The 20,350-nt window shown below is 38.5% G+C and overlaps 1 protein-coding gene across 4 annotated transcripts in view; it reads left to right on the top strand.

Annotated features, from left to right (window-relative positions):
* Window positions 1-20,350, top strand: part of LOC149205812 (uncharacterized) — a 51,945-nt gene that overhangs the window by 23,528 nt on the left and 8,067 nt on the right. Inside the window, exon 3 of one of the 4 annotated variants that reach the window (XM_089395162.1) lies at window positions 11,164-11,180. The exons of the other annotated variants lie outside the window; for them this stretch is intronic. Within the exon in view, the coding sequence (XP_089251288.1) occupies window position 11,164 (1 nt within the window). The 3' untranslated portion in view covers window positions 11,165-11,180. Of the gene's footprint in view, window positions 1-11,163; window positions 11,181-20,350 lie in introns of those variants that run through there. 4 annotated transcript variants of the gene reach the window in all.

Genomic DNA, 20,350 nt, shown 5'->3' with positions numbered 1-20,350 from the left:
TGGATAGATACAACTTACTCTATCGCATGCTTTGGACAGAATGATTTTTACCACCATCCCTTTGAGATTCATAAGTTTTGATACTGTGAAGACCTTCCTATGCCATCCTTATCATCTCGTGAATCTGTCATCCTTCAAGAAAACTAAATTGTGTTTTTGAAATGGTAGAGGACAGTATGGGCTTGATCCTTAGGGCTATAACTTTTGCTATAATCTTGTAGATGGTGTTACATAACGAGATGGGCCGAAAGTCTTCAAAGGATGATGGGGAATCCACTTTTGGAATTAGGGCAGTGAAAGTGGAATTAAGTGCAGGGAGAATTTCCCTTTCCCTTCTGGATACTTTGACGACTGCCAGAAGATTGATACCATGCTATGGGAGAGCTCCATAAAAAATTCCACTCCCCATCCATTCGACTTTAGGCTCTTATTTTCTGGAAACTGTGTAAAATTTTCTTAAGTTCCTCCTTTGTGATTTCGGCCATTAAATCTCTATTTCCCTCCTCATCAACAAAGCTTGGGAAAGGGACAGCAGTGCGTATGATGTCAACAATTGTGATCTCCTCCTGGGTGTTGTAAAGATTTTCAAAATGTCTCTTCCCCATTTGTGCTAAGTCTTGGAAGGATGAGACCTTGGTCGCTAAGGTTCCAGATGGTATTGCCCATCTTCCTACATTTTGCATAGGCCTGAAATAATTTTATATTGTCATCTCCACATTCAAGCCAGATAGCCTTGTTTTTAAGTCTGCACTTCACCTCCCTGTCTTCTAAAATTTTCTTCTTCCAATGTTCGATCCTGAAGAGGGACTTTATGGACTCCATAGAGGCAAAACCTTCCCCATCCTGGTTGGAGAATTCTTGAAGCTGTGTTTCAATCTCTGGGAGTTCTTGAGATTCCACCTTCGTCTTATTGTTTGCCTTCAAAATTGATTGCAGAATCAACATTTTCTTCAGCCATGTCTGGTTATGCTTTTTATAATTGCACACACAACCTATTGGGCCCGTTGAAGTATCGCTCTCCGTTTGTGTGTGGACATGGATCCCATCAACCTTGTAATCAATTGACTTGATTGCATGCTGGGAAGCACTAGGCATTGGCCCAGACATCCTATAGCCACTGTTCTGTTTTCAATCGTACAATTTATCAAGGCCATAAAATTGTTTGTCATTGTCTGAATAATAAAATTTGTCTCTAGCTCTTGTGTAATTGTCTTTTCCAATGATGATGCCCCAATGTTACCACTAGTATGTATAGCCATTTCCTTTGTATTTGTTGTTGGTTTTCATGTAGTAGATGCAGGAGATTGATTAGGCTGTTGAGCAATAAGTACCCTTGGGTTTTCCTTTGGAATCTACAGAGATGTTGTCCTTAGTTGCACCGAGTTTTCATTAATAGCCAAACTAGATACTACATATTGAACAACAGGAGAAGATTCCTTTCTTTGACCAATAGGCATTTGAGGCACTGTCTGAAGAGTGCCAAATGGCTTTGTTACAGGTTGTGATCTAGTGACCACTGCATTCTATTGTGTGCCCTTACCACAATTTCTGGGCCTACCTTTGTACTTAATGTCATAGAATTCCTGAAAGGTTAGGGCTACCCGAGTACCCTCTTCTAGTGTTTGGTACTCCTTCCAATAATCTGAAGTATCTTTGTTCTGTTTTGGTGGTCCACAATTCCCTGTTTTCCGCCCATCTAGGAATTGGGGAAGCCAAGGTCTCTGATTGGCTGTCTCAGTGCTAGTCTGTCAGCGGGTATTAGGCTGAATAGGGACATGGTAGTTGTTACCCACATTATTCTCCAACTGGGCAAGAAGCTGTGTTATCAGTTGCTGGTTCTGCTGCCATTGAGCAGCTATAGTTTGCCTGGTTTTCTCCCAAGACTGCTTCTGCCAATCCTCCATTGAAGCTTTCCCTAAAGATCCTAGGTTAGTGACATCAACCCAAATGTTCACAGGTTGGCAAGGTGAGCCAGCTCTGATACCACTTTAATGCCCCAAGTTAATTTTTGCCCTTAGGGGTTTAAGAGCATAAGCGTATTTGCTCCAAAATCACAATAACTTTGATTCAACAAAGATGATAGTAGAAATACAACAAGGAAACAGTATTCAACAGTGTATACCAAATTGCAATATCCATTTTATGGCTGTTGCACCAGCAGGAATAGCTGTTAGCCCTACAGTTTAGTAACAGTTTCTTACTAAATACCTTAACAACTACAACTTAACAATTTCAATTCTGCTACTACTACTTTAACACAATGACTCACTCTTTGGGCTCCCTGATGTTTAGGGTTGCTGCTAATATCAACCTGGACTTTACTGTCTCAAAAAATTCACTGCAAAAGGGGTTTATGACCGACCCTACTATCCAAGAATTGCCTTTGCTGTTGGACGAGCACCTTGCCACGCTGGTTCACTTGTCTTAGAGGGCTGCTAGTTCATCTGCTACCCCAATCTGCACTTGTGTAAGACCCTGAGTGAACTCGGACAGTCCAAAGGAGGAATCCGCTACCTCAGGATGAACCACCAAGACCAATTCTGCTGCCCAATGAACTCCGGCCCTGCGACCCTTGGCCCTGCAGTCCTACGGCCCTGTGGCCTACAACCTCCTCTGCCTGTTACAGATGACCCACAGGCTTTTTTTCCTTAGCCGGTAGTCTGAAACACAGATGAGCTATAGGAAACCAAAGAGAGATGTCTCACTGCTTCAGAAAGACTTGTGATGACCAGGCATACCACAAAAATATCTTTGCTACTTTTGAACAGGACTTGATTGACCAAGTAATCTCCATACAAAGTTTGCTTCCTTGCTTGCCAAAAACCAAATCAGAGACACTTCAAAATATTGTGCTGCAATAGGACAGAAAAGGAAGTCTAGCTAGGGTGGAATCACCTCCACCAAAACTAGACAAAGGAAAACGGGTCTTAAAACCCTCAGAGCCTCAGGCTCAAAGAAATAGAGATAATCCAATTCAATTCAACGATGAGAAAATGATTCCATCTCTCCTTTACTTATAGATTCTTCATGGGGGGGTTTCTCTTCCTTAATCTAATGTGAGGGGTTCATGTGCAACCCCCAATTCAGGCATTTTGCCCTAGCTACCCCAAAATTTACCTAATGTTTCCCCAAAACATTGGATAATGAGTTTCCCCCCTTTATCAATGACTATAGTCTACGGGGTTGGATAGGCTACTTTGCCCTCCTTCGGGCAATTAATCGATAGAGAACATTGCAACTGTCTATGCACTGTGTATTTTGGTAATAAAATCTGCAAATATGTATCTAAACAACAAATGTCAGAAATGTGTCCTGTCATGTATTACTATGCCTGTAATTCTTGCACAAAGCCATGCCACAAAAGCACTTTAATCCATGAACAGCAGGACCGACCTAAAAAGAAAATAAATTCGATTAATTCTAAACATAGAAAGTACATTTTTCTCTATCATTAATTGTATGTTCCTAAGATGGCCCAAACTTTTTTTATTGATTGCTGATTCTCTCTCTCCGAGGAAGCTGTTCTTCTACAAAATACTAGGGTTGGTGGGTATTCTCAATGGCTTTCCCCTCCAATGAAAGTGTGACCTAGATTCATCAAACTCATCTTTCACTGTGATTTCTAAAATCAGAAACAAGTAGGAAATTTGTAATTCCTCTAACTCAACATTTCACTATTAAGGCAACTGTGTAAATTTGATGACAGAGGTAGGTGATAATACTCCGATAAGAAATCAAGTTTAATTTAAGTCTTGCCGATCAATGTCTGCGCACAATTCTTAGCTTGTCGTAGTTTCTATCTGTAGAGGGATAATTTTTTTTCTTTCCTTTTGTTGTTGCAAGAGCTGCATGTTCAAAGAACATTGGCTCCTCCCTTTAACTTGTTGCCTGGTCTTTGATGTCTTGTAACATACTTCCACAAGGGATATTTCAATTCTTGAGCGTATTGTCTTGCTAAATTGATGTTTCTCTCAACCTTTGAAGCTGTTGTTGTAGCCCCACTTGCAACAGATGGAATACTAGCAAGCCCTGATGAAATTGAAAAAGGGGGGGGGATTACCAATGAGGACATTCCTCCCTTTTTTTTGCCCTTTCCATGATGCCCTTGATTGAGCCATGATTGCTGTAAAAATAAAGAAAACTGCACTGCTGTGAGGTTGCACATGCAAACAAAATGGATTGGCATATTGTTGTAGCAAAACTAGAAAAAAATTGGAAGGGAAATCCACTTTCTTGTACCTTGAATCACCTCCAAAAGTCGTTTATCTCCTTTGTTGGTCGTTCACACAATCCTACAACACCCAAACAACAAACCAAAATGAGTAAATGCTGCCCAAATCTAACATTTAGCAAGTGCACCGGTCACTTTTTGTAAGACACGTACAAATGGAATTATGAATTTATTTTGATTATGGACAAATTTTTAAGGTCGGCCAACTATCTAATTTGCACCCTCAAGCCCACAATATTGCATATAAATACAAGGAGCCTCCTCCTCATTTCAACATCTCATCTCACACTCATTCTTCTCTCTCCTTCATTGATTGGGTACGAATTTCAGAGGCAACTCTCCACAACTGCGAAGGACTTTACTTTTATGTTCTAGTCGTTGACCAGCGTTGATCGAAATTGCAGGAGGATGTTTTGACTTGTGTTGATTGAAATTGTAGGAGGTTGTTACTTTCGTTGACCAACGTTGACCTGTTTTAACTGCGGTTTGTGTGTGGAGATCTTTGTTTGGGTAGGCCGCATTTATGGTCACAAAAACCGAGGTTGTTTAACCAACGTTGACTGTAGAAGGGTTTGCTGCAACATTGACCAGATTTGGTTGGAATTTTTCAGACTGTTTTTGGGCTGATTTGACTAGTTGTTGGAGGTCGAGTTGACCGAGTTTGACAGAGCTGTTTTGGAGGTCAAAATCTGCCTTGTTGACCAGTGTTGACTTTTTAGTTAGGGCTTTCTATTATCGCTGTTTGATTGGTTAGATTTCACTTTGATTGGGCAAGTGAAAATTGTATATTGTACACTCTCTCTGCTGAACTTTTGAAGAATTATAAGAATTGATCAAGGGTTTCCCCACATTGGGGGTTGTTCCTGGTTGGTGCAATATCTTGTGTCCTCTTGTCTTGGCCTGTCTTCTACTGTTATTGTTTATGTTTTATCTGCATTTTACTATCATGTTGATGTGATTGCTAATCTGGATATTGGTATTGGGCTAATAACAAAATTGAAGTAAAATTGCTCTTAAGCATAGAACATACCATTGTTATCTAAAATTAACATGGTATTGGAGCTGAGGTGTAGACAAAGCCCAAACAATAGTGAGAAGAGCAATCACTGATCAAGGACAAGATTTAATGGCCTCCACATCCTACTTCAAGTTGGATGATAAGCTTCATGATAAGTCTAATTATCATGCATGGAAGATGTCTCTTGATTTGACTTTAGAAGAGCAAGATGTTATGGATTATGTACAGGGAAAGATTTCAGAACCTCTTTCAAATGCACCCGCTGCTGCTAAGACAAAGAACAAGAAAGGTGAAGTCAAAGCCAAGAAGATCTTCAGGGATTCTATTCATAAGCATTTAGTTGCTTACATCTCTAATTTGAAGACATCAAAGGAGATATATGACAGGTTGGTTGGCATGTTCAAATCTAGCAATGCAAGCCAAGTTATTTTCCACAAGAACACGCTGAAGGATATAAAGAAGGGAAGAAATAAAAATATTCAATCCTATTTCATGAGGACTACTGAGATAAAAAAATGATCTTCTTTCGATTGGAGAAGCTATTGTTGATAGGGAGCTTACTCTCATTGCTCTTGGAGGACTCCCTCGTGAATGACACGTGTTCAACACCACTATTCTTAACAACGATATGATTCCAGGTTTTGAACCCTTGTGAATGACACGTGTTTAACACCACTATTCTTAACAACGACATGATTCCAGGTTTTGAAGAATTGTTGACTAGGTGTTCTCAAGAAGAAACAATGATGATGGAACTAGATATGCCTTCAAATAGGAATGAACCTACTGCATTCTCCTCTCATGCTAAAAAGAACAATGCAGGTTCAAAGAAGCAATGTCAAGGAAGGTCGGGTTTCAAAAATGGAAGGAAGGGAAGATGCTTCATTTGCAACAAGTTTGGCCACTATGCTAGGGAGTGTAATAGAAGGGATACACCTCATGATGATGACAACCACAAGAGCAACAATTTCAGGGGGAACAACAATAAAAGGAATGACAAATTCAACAATTGAGGAAAAAGGAATGCTCCCGCTCCTCATCAAGGAAATGGTTGCCCTCCCAAGAGATCAAGAAACACCAGGTATGGTGAATCTAATGTTGTTGATAACAAGCAAAAAGAATTTTATCTTATATCTTCCCTCTCCACTGCATCTCCTCCGACACTTTGGGAAATTGGTTGATTGATAGTGGTGCCTCAAGACACTTCACTGGGTATAAGGGAGCTCTTTCAAATCTGATTGAAAATGATACAAATTTGGAAATTATCCTTGGAGACAATGCCACCTATCTCGTGAAGGGAGTTGGGAATGTTACTCTTCAATTGAATCAAGGTAACATCATTCATCTACAAGAAGTACTATATGTACCTGATCTAAAGAAAAACTTGGTGTCTATCTCGACGATGGAGGACAAAGGATTCAAGGTGGCATTCATCGATGGAAAGGAACGTGTGTGGAATAAAAAATCCAAAGATGCATTTACACTTGGCTTCAGGGTTGATAGGTTATATCAAGTTGGAGGAAGCTCATTGGGAGTTATGTCTCTCGACACATCACTTCAATCCGAATTATGGTACCAAAGGTTTGCTCATCTACATTATAAGGCTCTACTCGATGTGAGGAAGATGGTGACAGGTATGCTCGAATTTAAAGTAGAACTTGAAGGTGTTTGTCAGGGGTGTGTTAAAAGAAAGCATACAAAGGGACCATTACCTTCAAGTGATAGCAAGACTACTGACATATTGCAATTGGTTCATTCTGATCTATCTGGTATGATGCCCGTGAACTCATTGGGAGGATATTTATATTATGCTATCTTTATGGATGATTTCTCTCGCAAGGCTTGGATATATTTCTTGAAGAAGAAGGACAAAGTATTCTTATGGTTCTGTTCTTTCAAAGCTTTGGTTGAAAGTCAAACCGGAAAGAAGATCAAAATATTGAGGTCCGATAATGGAACCGAATATGAATCAAATGATTGTAGAGAAGCTGACATTAAGAGGGAGACTATTACCGCATATGATTTTGAGCAAAATGGTGTTGTTGAAAGAAAGAACCGTTCTATCATAGAAGCCACTCATGCCATGCTTCATGATCAAAGCCTTCCGAAGTTCTTATGGCCGAAGCTACAAACACCGCCGTGTATGTTCAAAATAGATGCTCTCATCAAGCATTGGACTCCAAAACCCCCGACGAAGTTTTCACAGGGAATAAACTTGATGTTTCTCACTTTAGAATTTTTGGTAGTCTCGTATATTTTCATGTGTCAAAAGAAAAGAGAAGCAAATTGGATGCTTCTGGGAAAAAAGGAACATTTTTGGGCTATAGTGAAACTTCTAAGGCATATAGAATCTATGTGCTTGGCCAAAGAGAAGTGGAGATAAGTCATGATGTCACCTTCGATAAGGATGCTGCCCTTGGGAAGATTAATAACCTTCCTCTTCCAAGGAAGGACAAAGAAGCAGATTCAGGAAAGCCAGGGGAACCGCAGGATGAGCCATTGCCCATTGTTGAAGGACCAATGGATCCCATTGATCCACCCGCTCATGAGCCCTCTTCCTCGAAAAGGAGATCCTCATGGTTTAGGGAGACTCTCGAAGATGCCAAGAGACATGTTGCACCTAGAGGGACATTTCATGAAAGCAAGAAGCCGAATAGGTACCAAGGGTACTTAACTGCAATGAGCACCATTGTTCAATATGAGCCTTGCACATTCGAAGAAGCTGCAAAGCACCAAGTTTGGAAGGATGCAATGAATGAAGAGTATGAGCCAATTATAAAGAATGATGTCTGGGATGTGGTCCCTCGACCCGAGGACAAATTCATTATCACCTCGAAACGGCTCTATAAGATCAAGCATGGAGCTGATGGAAGTGTTGAAAAGTTCAAGGCCAAACTTGTTGCTCAAGGCTTCTCTCGAAAGGAAGGTGTAGATTATGATGAGATATTTGCACCAGTTGCCCGCTACACCACCATCCGTTTGATTACAGCCCTTGTTGCCTCGCAAGGATGGAATCTACCCCAGATGGATGTCAAAACTGCCTTCTTGCATGGTTCACTTAAGGAGGAAGCCTATGTAGAACAACCTGATGGGTTTGAAGTTCTAGATCGTGATACATGTATGAAGGTTGAAGAAAGCCCTCTATGGATTAAAGCAAGCACCTCGGGCTTGGTATGAGAGGATCAATAGCTATCTAATGATGTTTGAATTTACAAGAAGTGAAGCTGATCCAAACCTTTACTTTAAGGTTGAGAATGATAGACCTTTCATCTTGGTACTCTATGTGGACGATCTCTTTCTGACATGTGCAAACCCTCTTATTCTTCAATGTAAGAGGGAGTTGGCTTCCGAATATGAAATGAAGGACATAGGACTAATGCATTATTTCCTAGGGTTGGAGGTTTGGCAAAAGCTAGGTGAGATTTTCCTTTCTCAAGGAAAATATATTGTGAAGCTACTTGAAAGATTTGGGATGGTAGATTGCAAGTTTGTGACTACTCCAATGGAACTTAACTTCAAGAAGTTATGTGGAAATGTTGTTGGGCCCGATTTGGGAAATCTTTTTGAGTATCGTCAACTCGTGGGGGCCCTGATGTTCTTGGTGAACTCCCGTTTGGACATATGTTTTGCAGTGAATACATTGAGTTAGTTTATGGTCGAGCCTCATCCATACATTGGATTGCTGCCAAGAATCTTTTGAGATATCTCTGGGGCACAAACACTTATGGCTCGAGATACACTGCTGGGAATGTGTGGTTGCATGGTTACATTGATGCAGACTGGGTTGGCAATGTGATGGATTGTAAAAGCACATATGGATGTTGCTTCTCTTTAGGTTCTGCTTCAATATCATGGATGAGCAGGAAGCAAAAGTTGGTTGCCTTGAGCACCGCTGACGCTGAATACATTGTTGCTAGTATGGCCTCTTGTGAAGTTGTTTGATTGAAGAAGCTCTTTAGTGAGTTGTTTGGACATGTGTTGGATACCATTGTGATCTTCTGCGAAAACTAGAGTGGGATTCGTCTTTCTGAGAATCTCGTGTTTCATGACCGCTCCAAGCATATTGATATTAGGTACCACTTTATCTGGGATATGGTACAACGGGGAGCAATAAGGCTCCAACACATTGGGATTGATGATCAGGTCGTCGATATTCTTACGAAGCCCTTGGGGAAGGTCAAATTCTTAACCTTCCATGAACGACTTGGAGTCGTGGAGAGACCCTCTTATGAGGGTCCCGTATGAGATGGATGTTGAGCTCTGGGAGCTCTGGGGGGCTTGGGGTACTTCTTGGAGTGATGAGCGACCATAGGGTGAGTGGTTCACCTTCCCCTAATGGTGTGCGATGTATAGGGTGAGTGGTTCACCTTCCCCTAATGGTGCGCAATGTACAGGGTGAATGGTTCACCTTCCCCTGTGATACCCCATGGTGACATATGCATAGGTTGAGTGGTTCACCTTCTCCTATGGCATATGAGCAAGATGAGTGGTTCACCTTCTCCTGCCGGCGCATCCTACCCATGCAGTGTGAGACTCATGCAAAGTACCTCTCATTTGGCCAATGAGTAGGGAAATGAGGATAGGGACCATAGTACTATCGATGGACACATCGTGTACTACCGTACTCCCTATGCTAGGATGTTGATATTGATCTGGGATTAATGGAAATTGACTTCGGGTCAGTTAAGAGCAGTATGACACTCTCTATTATTGGAGATTGACTTTGGGTCAGTGGAGAATGGTATGATACATTCTGGATCATTTCTTCTTTCTTCAGGGTTCAACAAAGCAGAGCAGAGCAGAGACAGAGATGGTACAAATTGTCAGACAACTTGGCAGGTGAAGCTCTCCTAGTTGAGAGGGAGTGTTAAATTTGGCAACTAGGGCCAAACTTCACCTTGGACAACTCATATGAGGCAGCTAATATTTCTATTGGATTCCTCTCTCCAAGGTGTGTAGGATTGATCTAAAGATCATCCCATTCTGATATGTACAAATTGAATTATGAATTTATTTTGATTATGGACAAATTGTCAAGGTTGGCCAACCATCTAATTTGCACCCTCAAGCCCACAACATTGCATATAAATATAAGGAACCTCCTCATTTTGGTATCTCATCTCACACTCGTTCTTCTCTTTCATTGATTAGGTACGAATTTCAGAGGCAACTCTCCACACGTGCGAAGCACTATACTTTTCTGTTGCAGTCGTTGACCGAAATTGCATGAGGTTGTTTTGACTTGCATTGACTAGTGTTGACTGCGGTTTTGTGTGGAGGATCTCTGTTTGGGTAGGCCGCATTTCTGGGCACATAGACCGAGGCTGTTTGACAGCGGTTTGACCAACGTTGACTGCAAAAGGGTTTGCTGTAGCATTGAGTAGATTTCACTGGACTTTTTTGCACTGATTTGACAAGTTGATGCAGGCCGAGTTGACCGAGTTTGACTGAGTTGTTTTGAGGTCAAAATCTACGTTGTTGACCCACGTTGACTTTCTGGTTAGGGCTTTCTGTTACTGTTGTTTGACTGGTCATATTTCACTTTGATTGGGCAAGTGAAAATTGTATATTGTACTCTCTCTTTCTTAGTTGAACTTTTGAAGAATTATAAGAAGAATTGATCAAGGGTTTCCCCACATTGGGGTTTGTCCCTCGCTGATGCCATATCTTGTGTCCTCTTGTCTTGCCCTGTTTTATACTGTTATTGTTTATGTTCTATCTGTATTTTACTATCAGGTTGATGTGATTGCTAATCTAGATATTGATATTGGGCTTATAAGAAAATTGAAGTAAAATTACTCTTAAGCATAGAACATACCATTGTTATCTAAAATTATCAATTTCGCTCATATTGAAGACTTCCTATACATGTTATTTCACAGTGGCTAAATATCGTTTTCTCCATCACCACTAGGGTTATGCCAAAGATAACTTTGAAGTTGAAGAATGCGTTTGATGTGCTTTGTATTGGAGGTACAAAAATAAAGAATAAATTCCAGATATCTTAACATAAGGTACCAATTTTTTTCTCAGATAATATAGTATCAAAGTATATATAAAAGGACAAGTCAATTCATTGTCTCTTCTTTGGATGTGATATATGGTTGAATATACTTTGCTAGAGGGAAAGGTTTTGGATTGGAAGGTAGTGGAATCCCCATTACAAGGCTTTGATATGTTGGAGGTAGTTGCAAGTTGCAATATGGTTCTTACTCGAGAACCAAGATAATATTTATAAATGGCTTGTTCAACAATCCCTGAATATGTGTTGTGTCCTGTAATTAGTGATTTATGTAGTTTAAAAGCGCTAATTAAAAAGGAAAGACACCCATTTAATATTTAGAAGCTAAAATACATGTTATGAGAGTTTTATTATTTAATCATGGTATATTCATATGAATCAACAATTATGATGACAATTCATATAAAGAAACAATGATGATGATATTATGATGTCTTGGATAATTTTTTCGAAAAGTGGTTATCAATGATAATGAATGAATTAAAATTGCTTCAAAATATCTAGAAGATCAAACAATTTAAGGAACAAATTGAAGGATTAGAAAAGGACCATACATTAGATATTTGTAATTTGGAACCTACATTAGGAGTTTTTACTCTGATCCTAGGGTAAGGATTGTATTGTTGAATAAAAACCTATAATATAAATTCAAATTCATATAAATAAATGATTATTGATAATTTGGCCAATATTTATTGTAAATATGATTAGATATTTTTTTTCCGAAGAAATAGAGTTCGCAATTTCTATTATAAAGATAATAACAGAGATTACATGTTGTTGATGCCGAAGCATATGCTGTAATGTGGCATAAACCACTGATCCGAGGATTTATAATCCATCCTGTAATGTCAAAAATGGTAGATACTGTGAAACAGTATCCACATCACAAAGTGCCGGAAATATATCAGAGTTATGTACCAGGAAAATATAACAAGTAACAGAGGCTTATACATCCTCGTACAGAAAATTATAGACATAGAGCCGATTGGTGACTGATGTATACAATAAAACCCATGTATATCAAAAAATTTCTATGTATCAGGGGGATCCCCCTGTAGAAGGCCGTCGATATATGGGCGGTGGTAGTAGCTGTGCATGCCTTCTGGAGTGTACTCTTCAATCTGCCAATCTCCTATGTGACGATCCGCCGCTTCTTTCGAGAGCCGGTCAGCAAGCGCATTTCTTTCCCTGTAGATGTGAGAAACAGTGATCCGGTCAAAATGTGTTTTTAGAAAAACAATTTCTTCCAAGATATGTTTCAAAGTATATGCATGACAAGTAGAAATGTTGTTTGCCCAATCAATAACAATCTTTGAATCCCCAAATATTTGAATTTGTCTGCACTGTTTGGTAAGAGCAAAATATAGAAGATGTCTCAATGTGATCAGCTCAGCAAAATTATTTGAGCCCATTCCCAATCCCAGTCTCAAGTGATAGTAATGTGTGTCAGTTATATGGAGAACGATACCCCCCCCACATCCTTGTAGGGGCGCAGCCCCATCAAAATAAGCCCAGGGCTGTTCCTTGTTTATGATTTCAGGCTGAATGTTGCGAGGAGTATTAGATTTATGCTCGAAGGGTATTTCAGTGTAGGCCGCACAGATAGAAGACGGGAGAAGATGCCAGGTGACTTTATAGTCCTCAAAGATAATGGCATTTCGACTGTTCCAAATGTACCAGGAGACCACCAGCGGAAGGTTCCTGGCCTTTTCAGAGGACACCGCAGTCCACCAATGATCCCAAGCAGTGTGAATATCAGCGCCTTGCCAGACAGTGTTAAGATTAAGCATCTGTGTGACTTGTGTCCATATGTTCATGGTGACTTCACAGTGAAGGAAAAGATGAGCCGTCGATTCCTCCTCATGTTTGCAGAGGACACACCAAGTTGGACCTGTGAAAGCCCGCTTTTTAAGGGTGGTACCTGTAGGGAGTTTATCCGCTAGGATATTCCACATATGGAGTCTGGTACGGGGCTGAGCCTGTTTAAATATGATTAGATATGTTCTAAGACTAGAGGGAATTAAAGAAAATAGGCTTTCATGAATTGAAATTCTTAAAATATAAACTAGCCATCTATCAACATTGCAATAAAAAATTGGAATAGGGGAATCAAGATCTCAATAAAAAAATTCAACAAAAAATTATTAGAGAAGATGAAAAAAAATTATCCTCCAAGAAATTATAATGAGTGATTTCTAGCATAAATAAAAAAGTTGAAATGATGAAAAGTACAATAAAAATTAAATTGGAAATCAAGTTCTTAGAAAGAAATTTTACAAGAACTCCTTCGATGGGGTGCGCATGTGTCGGTACATTTGGCATGTGATCGGCGATCCGAGCTTTCCTCATTTCCATGTGCCCATTTACACTGCGACGATGACAAGACCGACTAATTACTACACTGGCATGACACTCAAGCGCTCTGAGGATAAATTTGAACCCAGGTGCATGTTTTGGCTCAATTTGACATTTTGGGCAATTAGTTTGGGTGGTCATGAGTTTGAGAGTAGTCGGACCTGTGTCTATGGCGTCTCACTGGGGCTCTAGCCTTGGGTGTGGAAGGTAGATGACACTTGCGACAACTTGAAGTGGTTTGACATTGGTCTCTTGGTCTGCCCTTGGGACCTTGGTACGCAGGTAGTTGCGATGTGGTTCTTCTCGCTCGCTTCTAGTGGAAATAAAGGCTTTTCATCACTCCGCCAGCTCTTGGATCCTCCCCTGCTTGAGCGGACCATCGTAGAACTTTACAGGTGTGTGCGTTTTCATGTGGCATTTGGGAATTTATGTTATGAGGTTGGGTCTCGCCTTTGGCCCGAAGGACTTTACAGTCTCTTGGCCAGCGTTTGGGGGTGGGGGTCATGTTCATGCGCAACATTCGGGTGGTGTCTCAGAGGTATTCTGCTCCGACACCTGGGTTGGGTAAATTGGAGCCTCTCTCACTGTCCTGGTAGCAGTATTGGGATAGGAGCTCATCCTTGCTTGGGACTGTGGGTCTGCGGGTAGGGTGTTGATTGTTTTCTCTACAGTTATTTGACAACTTTCTCTGCGGGCTCCCCTTGTTGCGAGTTGCCACAATCTGGTCACAACAAAATGCCACGCCAGTGGGGCCGCCCTCGTTGCAAGCAGGGGCAGTAGGCCCAGGCAAGTCGCCCTGTACCAGGGCATCACTCGTCCTTTGCTACCTCTTCCAGTCATGAAACAAAGGATGTCAAGACTCTTTCCCCTGCTAATTTTCCAAGCCGCCTAGTAGGTCCTACCTCTATGGAATCGATCGATGAGCATCTGCGACACATTCAAATTGACATTGACATTCTCTGGGACCATAGGTACGAAGACTGCAATGAAATTGTTGCTTATCTCACTGACATTCAATACGCTCAGAACACCATTACGGAGCAGTTGGACAACCAACAATGTAAACTTTGAAACGGGCCTTGATATGATTATCCGTTTCATTGAGGTAGCAAAAAAGTCAACCGATTTTGAAAAGTGTTGATGCAGAATACATATATATTTTTTTTCGTAGCATATTTTTGACACTTTAAATTTTCTTATGTATCAAATATAAATATTTATTTTTAAATGTTAGTGATTTTCATGCTGATTTTGAAACGTGTTGATGCAGCATCAACCCCTTTTTTTAGAGGGCTTATTTTTGACACTTTATATTTTGTGGATATTTTTTTTAAATGTTACATTTTTTGACACTTTTTTTTGTATGTCCAATTGTTTTTTAAATGTTGATTACTTAACAAATTTTCTAGTTGTCTTATTTTTCTTTTTTTAAATGTTGATTACTTAAAAAACAAATATAAAAAAGACAAAAAACATAAAAAATGAATTAAAAAAACATATATTGTAAATGATATATATATATATATTTTAAACTATAAAAATAAATAAATAAAAATACAATTTTTTAAAAAACTATTAGGAAAAAACTAGAAAATTAAACAAAACAAACCAAAAAAATTAAGACAATTTTAAATAATTTAAAAACAAAAATAAAAACAAATTAACATCAGGTGAAAACTTATTAAAATTAAAAAAAAAACATAAGAAAAAAACAACAAAAATCAAATTAAAAGAAAAAAATTAATTAAATATTTTAAAATTGGATTTCAGCGTTGCTCACTTAAAAAAGAAGTTATTAACAAAAACAATTGTGTTATATGTGTGTGTGTGTGTGGATGGGGCTGATCTCTGATTCTGAGAAGCGGATTTCAGCGCCGCCTAAGGTCTTAGGGGGCGCAACCCTGGGCGCGAGCCTCACGCAGTTTTGCTTGCCTAGGGTTGCACCCCCTGGCCCTTTTGCGGCGCTGAAGTCCGATATCGTTCTCGGGGGGCGCAACCCTGGGAGGGCGGAGCTTCACGCAGTTTTCCCTGCCTAGGGCTGTGCCTCCTGGCCCTTTTGCGAGGCTGAAGTTCGATATCGGACTTTAGCCCCGCCCAAAGGTTAGGGGGCGTGACCTTGGGCGGGGTTGAAATCCAAATCAGATTTCTACCCCGCCTCCTTAAGATTTTAATATTAATGTTCTAAAATTTTTAATTCATTATGTAACTTTATTTTTAGTTTTGTTTTTATTTTATTTTTTCTATATGTTTTTAAAAAAATTTAAATTTAATTTTAATAGTTTTTAAATTTTTATTAGTTTGTTTTAATTTTTGTTTTTTAATTATTTAAATTTGTTTTAATGTTTTTGGTTTTTTTTATTTTTTTTAATAGTTTTTAAATTTTATTTATTTTTTATTTATTTTTTTGGTCGTTCGTTTATTGTTATGGGGTTATTTTAGAGAACATGTTTTTGTTATTATATATATATTTTAAGTTAATATTTTATTTTATTTGATTTTTTTTCTTATTATATATATTTTTATTTACTTTTTGTTATTTTTTGTAACTTTTTGTTTTTATCTTTAAATTTATGTTTTCATTATTTTTTTGAAATTTTAATGTTTTTTGGAGTCATTATAAATCTTTTACGCCATTTTTTCAAAATATTGAAAATTTATCTTGAAAAAAAAAGTAAACGTTATTTCAACATCAACGCATCAACACTTTTCGATTTCAGGGTGTTTTTTGCATAATTTTTGCACCAAAAAATGGTTTTCATTGCCATTTTTAAAACATGTTGAAAATTTACCTTAAAAAAAAAAGTGTTATTCCAACATCAACACTTTTCATTTTCGAGTTGATTTTTCATGTTTTTGGGGGATGTGTTTGCTAGAGTTCCCTTTTGAGTTTATAGTTTATGTTTCAAACTTTACATTGTTAACCTAAAGCACAACCAACGTCGCAAAAATGACCATCTCCGCAGCTTAGAGGCATGTGTGGAGCATATTGACTCCCACATTCATGACCATGTTGGTTTCTTTGCATCTCCCCCTGTAATGCCCCTCCATCCCCCTCCTTGATTCATTGCCATTAATTCTGGTTTCTTTTTGTGTCTCGCATAAAATGTTAAGGCCTCAAAGCCATTCGAAAATAATATATGTAAATTGTCTATCTTGGTATTCTCCAACCCCAATCTCAAAAAGTTTTGCCGAAATGAGGGAGAGGTGGTTGTTGAGAGCATTTTTGTACGCTATGCAATTTTGAACATCTAATGAAATCCATTTTGAATGACAAAAAAATAAAATTTTGACAAGAACTATTATGAAAGAAAAAACAAAAAAAACCAAAAATTTTAGAAGGAATTATAATAAAAAATTGTTTGCACAAATCAATAAGGATGAGAAAAAGACACAACATAAAGAGCTAAAACAATTTGTTAACAAATAAACAATCATTAGACTAATTGAATAAAGGAAGATGTCAACACTTAAAACTCAAACTATGGGGAAGGGACCCAAAACAGAGCCAATCAACACCAAAAATTTGATGTTGAAATGTTATCAATCAATACATCACTAGAAATGATACATAATGACTATTCCAAAATTAAAATAGAGATACAAACTACAAGGGAGTCTCAAGTGATTCAAATTATAAGACTCATTATATATTGTCAACAAATTAACAAACAATAAATGAAATATGAAATATGAGTATATATTATAAAACTAGTAGAAATGATACACAATCACTATTCCAAAATTAAAATAGAGATACAAACTACAAGGGAGTCTCAAGTGATTCAAATTATAAGACTCATTATATTTCTCAACAAATTAACAAACAATAAATGAAATATGAAATATGAGTATATATTACAAAACTAGTAGAAATGATATAGAATGACTATTCCAAAATTAAAATAGAGATACAAACTACAAGGGAGTCTCAAGTGATTCAAATTATGAGAATCATTATATTTCTCAACAAATTAACAAACAATAAATGAAATATGAAATATGAGTATATGAGTATATATTACAAAACTAGTTGACCATAAATAAGAAAAGCCTAGATGTGGTTAAGCCTCATAACTAAGTTCATAGGAAGATACGCTCAATAACAACATATGATATTATCAATGAATAATTGGTGCATCTATTATAATGGAGTTCACCTCCTTTAATATTGTTTCTCACAAAGCATGTCATTTTCTACTTGTAAATGTGGGATGGGTCACTTTACACTAAGTGAACATGAAAAGAACCTAATATCATAAATTGGCTTTATTTCAAATGTAAACTTTATATCCTAACACCTTGTCTTAAGGCTTACTAGTTAAAGATAAAATACGCTATTTGAAAACTAAAACATTCGAACCAAACATTCTTCAAAGGTTTCTTCTTTGAAAATAATTCTTGGGCGAGGTAGAGCTCCATCACATTGTCTTATAACCCCTTTAAAGGCGTAGCTTTTGAGCTAAATTTATCGTAAGTTGTTAGTGTACACCTACCTAAACACTTGAATTATGAATCTTTAAAATTATTGGACAACCATCCATCTTGAACTACATTCACAGTGCTCCATCAAGTTGTCTCGTGACTCTTGTAAGGATATAATTCCCAAGATTCACACTCTCAAACTATCTAGTAAACCATCCATGTTGAGTCATATTTGCATTAGATCCATTCATATCTTAAAACTGTGGGCATATTGAAATGCACGAGATTTCCTTTCTTTAGTAAGGTCGTCATCATTGTTAACACTAGGATGATCTTTAACAATGGCTACATTTTCTAGATGTGGTTTGTCTTGGAGCTTTCCCCTGAGAACATCTTTAGCTTGAAATTTATAATGCCAAGTTGTGTAACCCATTTTCTTACAATAATGATGTTCTATCTCCCCATTATCTTTAATTGATCTACTATATTGTGTCTTGAGTATAATGTAGTCTTAAGTTGACTATTACCTTCTGTATCACCTATAATGGTTCTCTTTTTTCCAATTAAGAGCACTAAAATCACGTCTTCTAAAGTTAGTGAAAACATGTTGGTGATCCATGGATCCATATTCACTGGTAACGATTCCTAGGTCTATGGCACCTAGACCATTGAAATCACAATAGTGGAAACTGTCTTGCAAAGGCATAAGTCTCTTGAATGTGTTTAGACTCATAGACTCTTCCTTGCTCTGGTACCATATTACAAAATGAGTTAGATCACTAAATGAGAAAAGCCTAGATAGGATAGAGAAACATAACTAAGCTTAAAGGAAGATATTCACAATAACACTATATGATATAATCAATGAATCATTAGTGCATCTATTACAATGGAGTTTATCTCCTTATATATCTGTCATGTCCCTTCTCAAACACATCTGTAACAAGGTGCTGCTGCACAATTTTGCACAACTTTGGCTAAGGAAGAGAACCCATCATTTTTGACTTAGGAGGCAATTCAACTTAATTTGTTTGCTAATGGAATGTGGGGGTCACCCACATGGGAATTCGAATTGGCTCATTCGAATAGCTTGGAGGGAAAGCCGAATAGGTGGATGGAGGGGCCCACATGAGGCAAAGGAGGCCCAAGGAGTTATAAGGAGGGCACATCGCTCATTTTGGGATTCATTCATACATCTTGCAAACAAAATCACTTGGCTGTTCACTTTGTTGTTTAGCTGAGTCAACCGACTGTTTAGCCACGAATCTCTTAAGTGGGAGATTCAACTTCTACTTTGGGGAACCATCTCTGCCCGCCCTAGAGAGGCAGTTATACAAGGTTTTTAGGGGTTTTGGGGCAGTGACATATCACCACCAACCAGTGCAGAGCATGGAGTGTGTATTTCTGGGCAGCCATGAAACACGTAGAGGGATATTGAGGCAAGCAGAGATCTGATTGCTTGTCCGGGAGTTGGGGAGTTGAGGTAGCAACATTATACCAATGCTCTTGCTGGGTTTTACATCCAACTGAGCCAACATTCCATCAATTCGAACTGCTGGGTTGGGGGACAGTGTAGAGGCCACACTACAAATTTTCGTGGTACTTGGGAGCAGCTGAGTTGGGCCAAGAGATCATCCGAGGAGTTAGGGATTGGATAACACAAGTGAACTCAACATTTTGGAGAAGTTTTCAGGTGGATTTATAGGCAATTTCCAGCAAGTCGAAATTGGCAGCTAGAGCTGAGGTGAGGCTCCAAGGGGGTCGAAAATTAGAAATCTAAACAAGCCAAAATCCTTTTTGCGATTTTCTGGGTTTTTGATAAGGATCCCAAATATAAAGTTTCATAATTTTTTGAAACTCGGAGGTGGGGTTTTACGTTGTATCTTTGCAGGAGACGGTGTAGAATTGTTGGGGATTGAATAGTGCCTTTGGGGGTCGATTTTGGGAAGTCCAAATTGGGCCAAACCATTTTTGGGGTTTTGTGGGGGCCAAGGAGTTTGGGGTTAAAAGCATATAAATTTCTGGGTAGTTTTAGTGCACCTTCTAGCCATTCGAACTTTAGTAGAGTAGTAGTTTCTAGGCAGCGCAGTGCAGATTGGTGAAGCAACGGGGCAGCCTTCAACTCGTCTATTTTCCTACTTGGGTTTGGTCTTGCTTGTCATTTCAAACAAGCCCAGGTGCACCATTCCATCATCTATTGTATTTGACTTGCAGAAATATAATAAAATGGCTCAGGAGTTTTCCATTTGCAGCTTTTATATGGGTGTTTGCTGAATATTTCATTTTTGTAATTTGTTGC

The sequence above is a fragment of the Pinus tabuliformis genome, chromosome 1_2 (genome assembly GCF_031772625.1).
Source record: "Pinus tabuliformis cultivar Carrire ecotype Pingquan chromosome 1_2, CPIR1, whole genome shotgun sequence".
Lineage (NCBI taxonomy): Eukaryota > Viridiplantae > Streptophyta > Pinopsida > Pinales > Pinaceae > Pinus > Pinus tabuliformis.
Note: the sequence above shows the minus strand (reverse complement) of the source record. Positions and strands in the feature narration are given on the sequence as shown.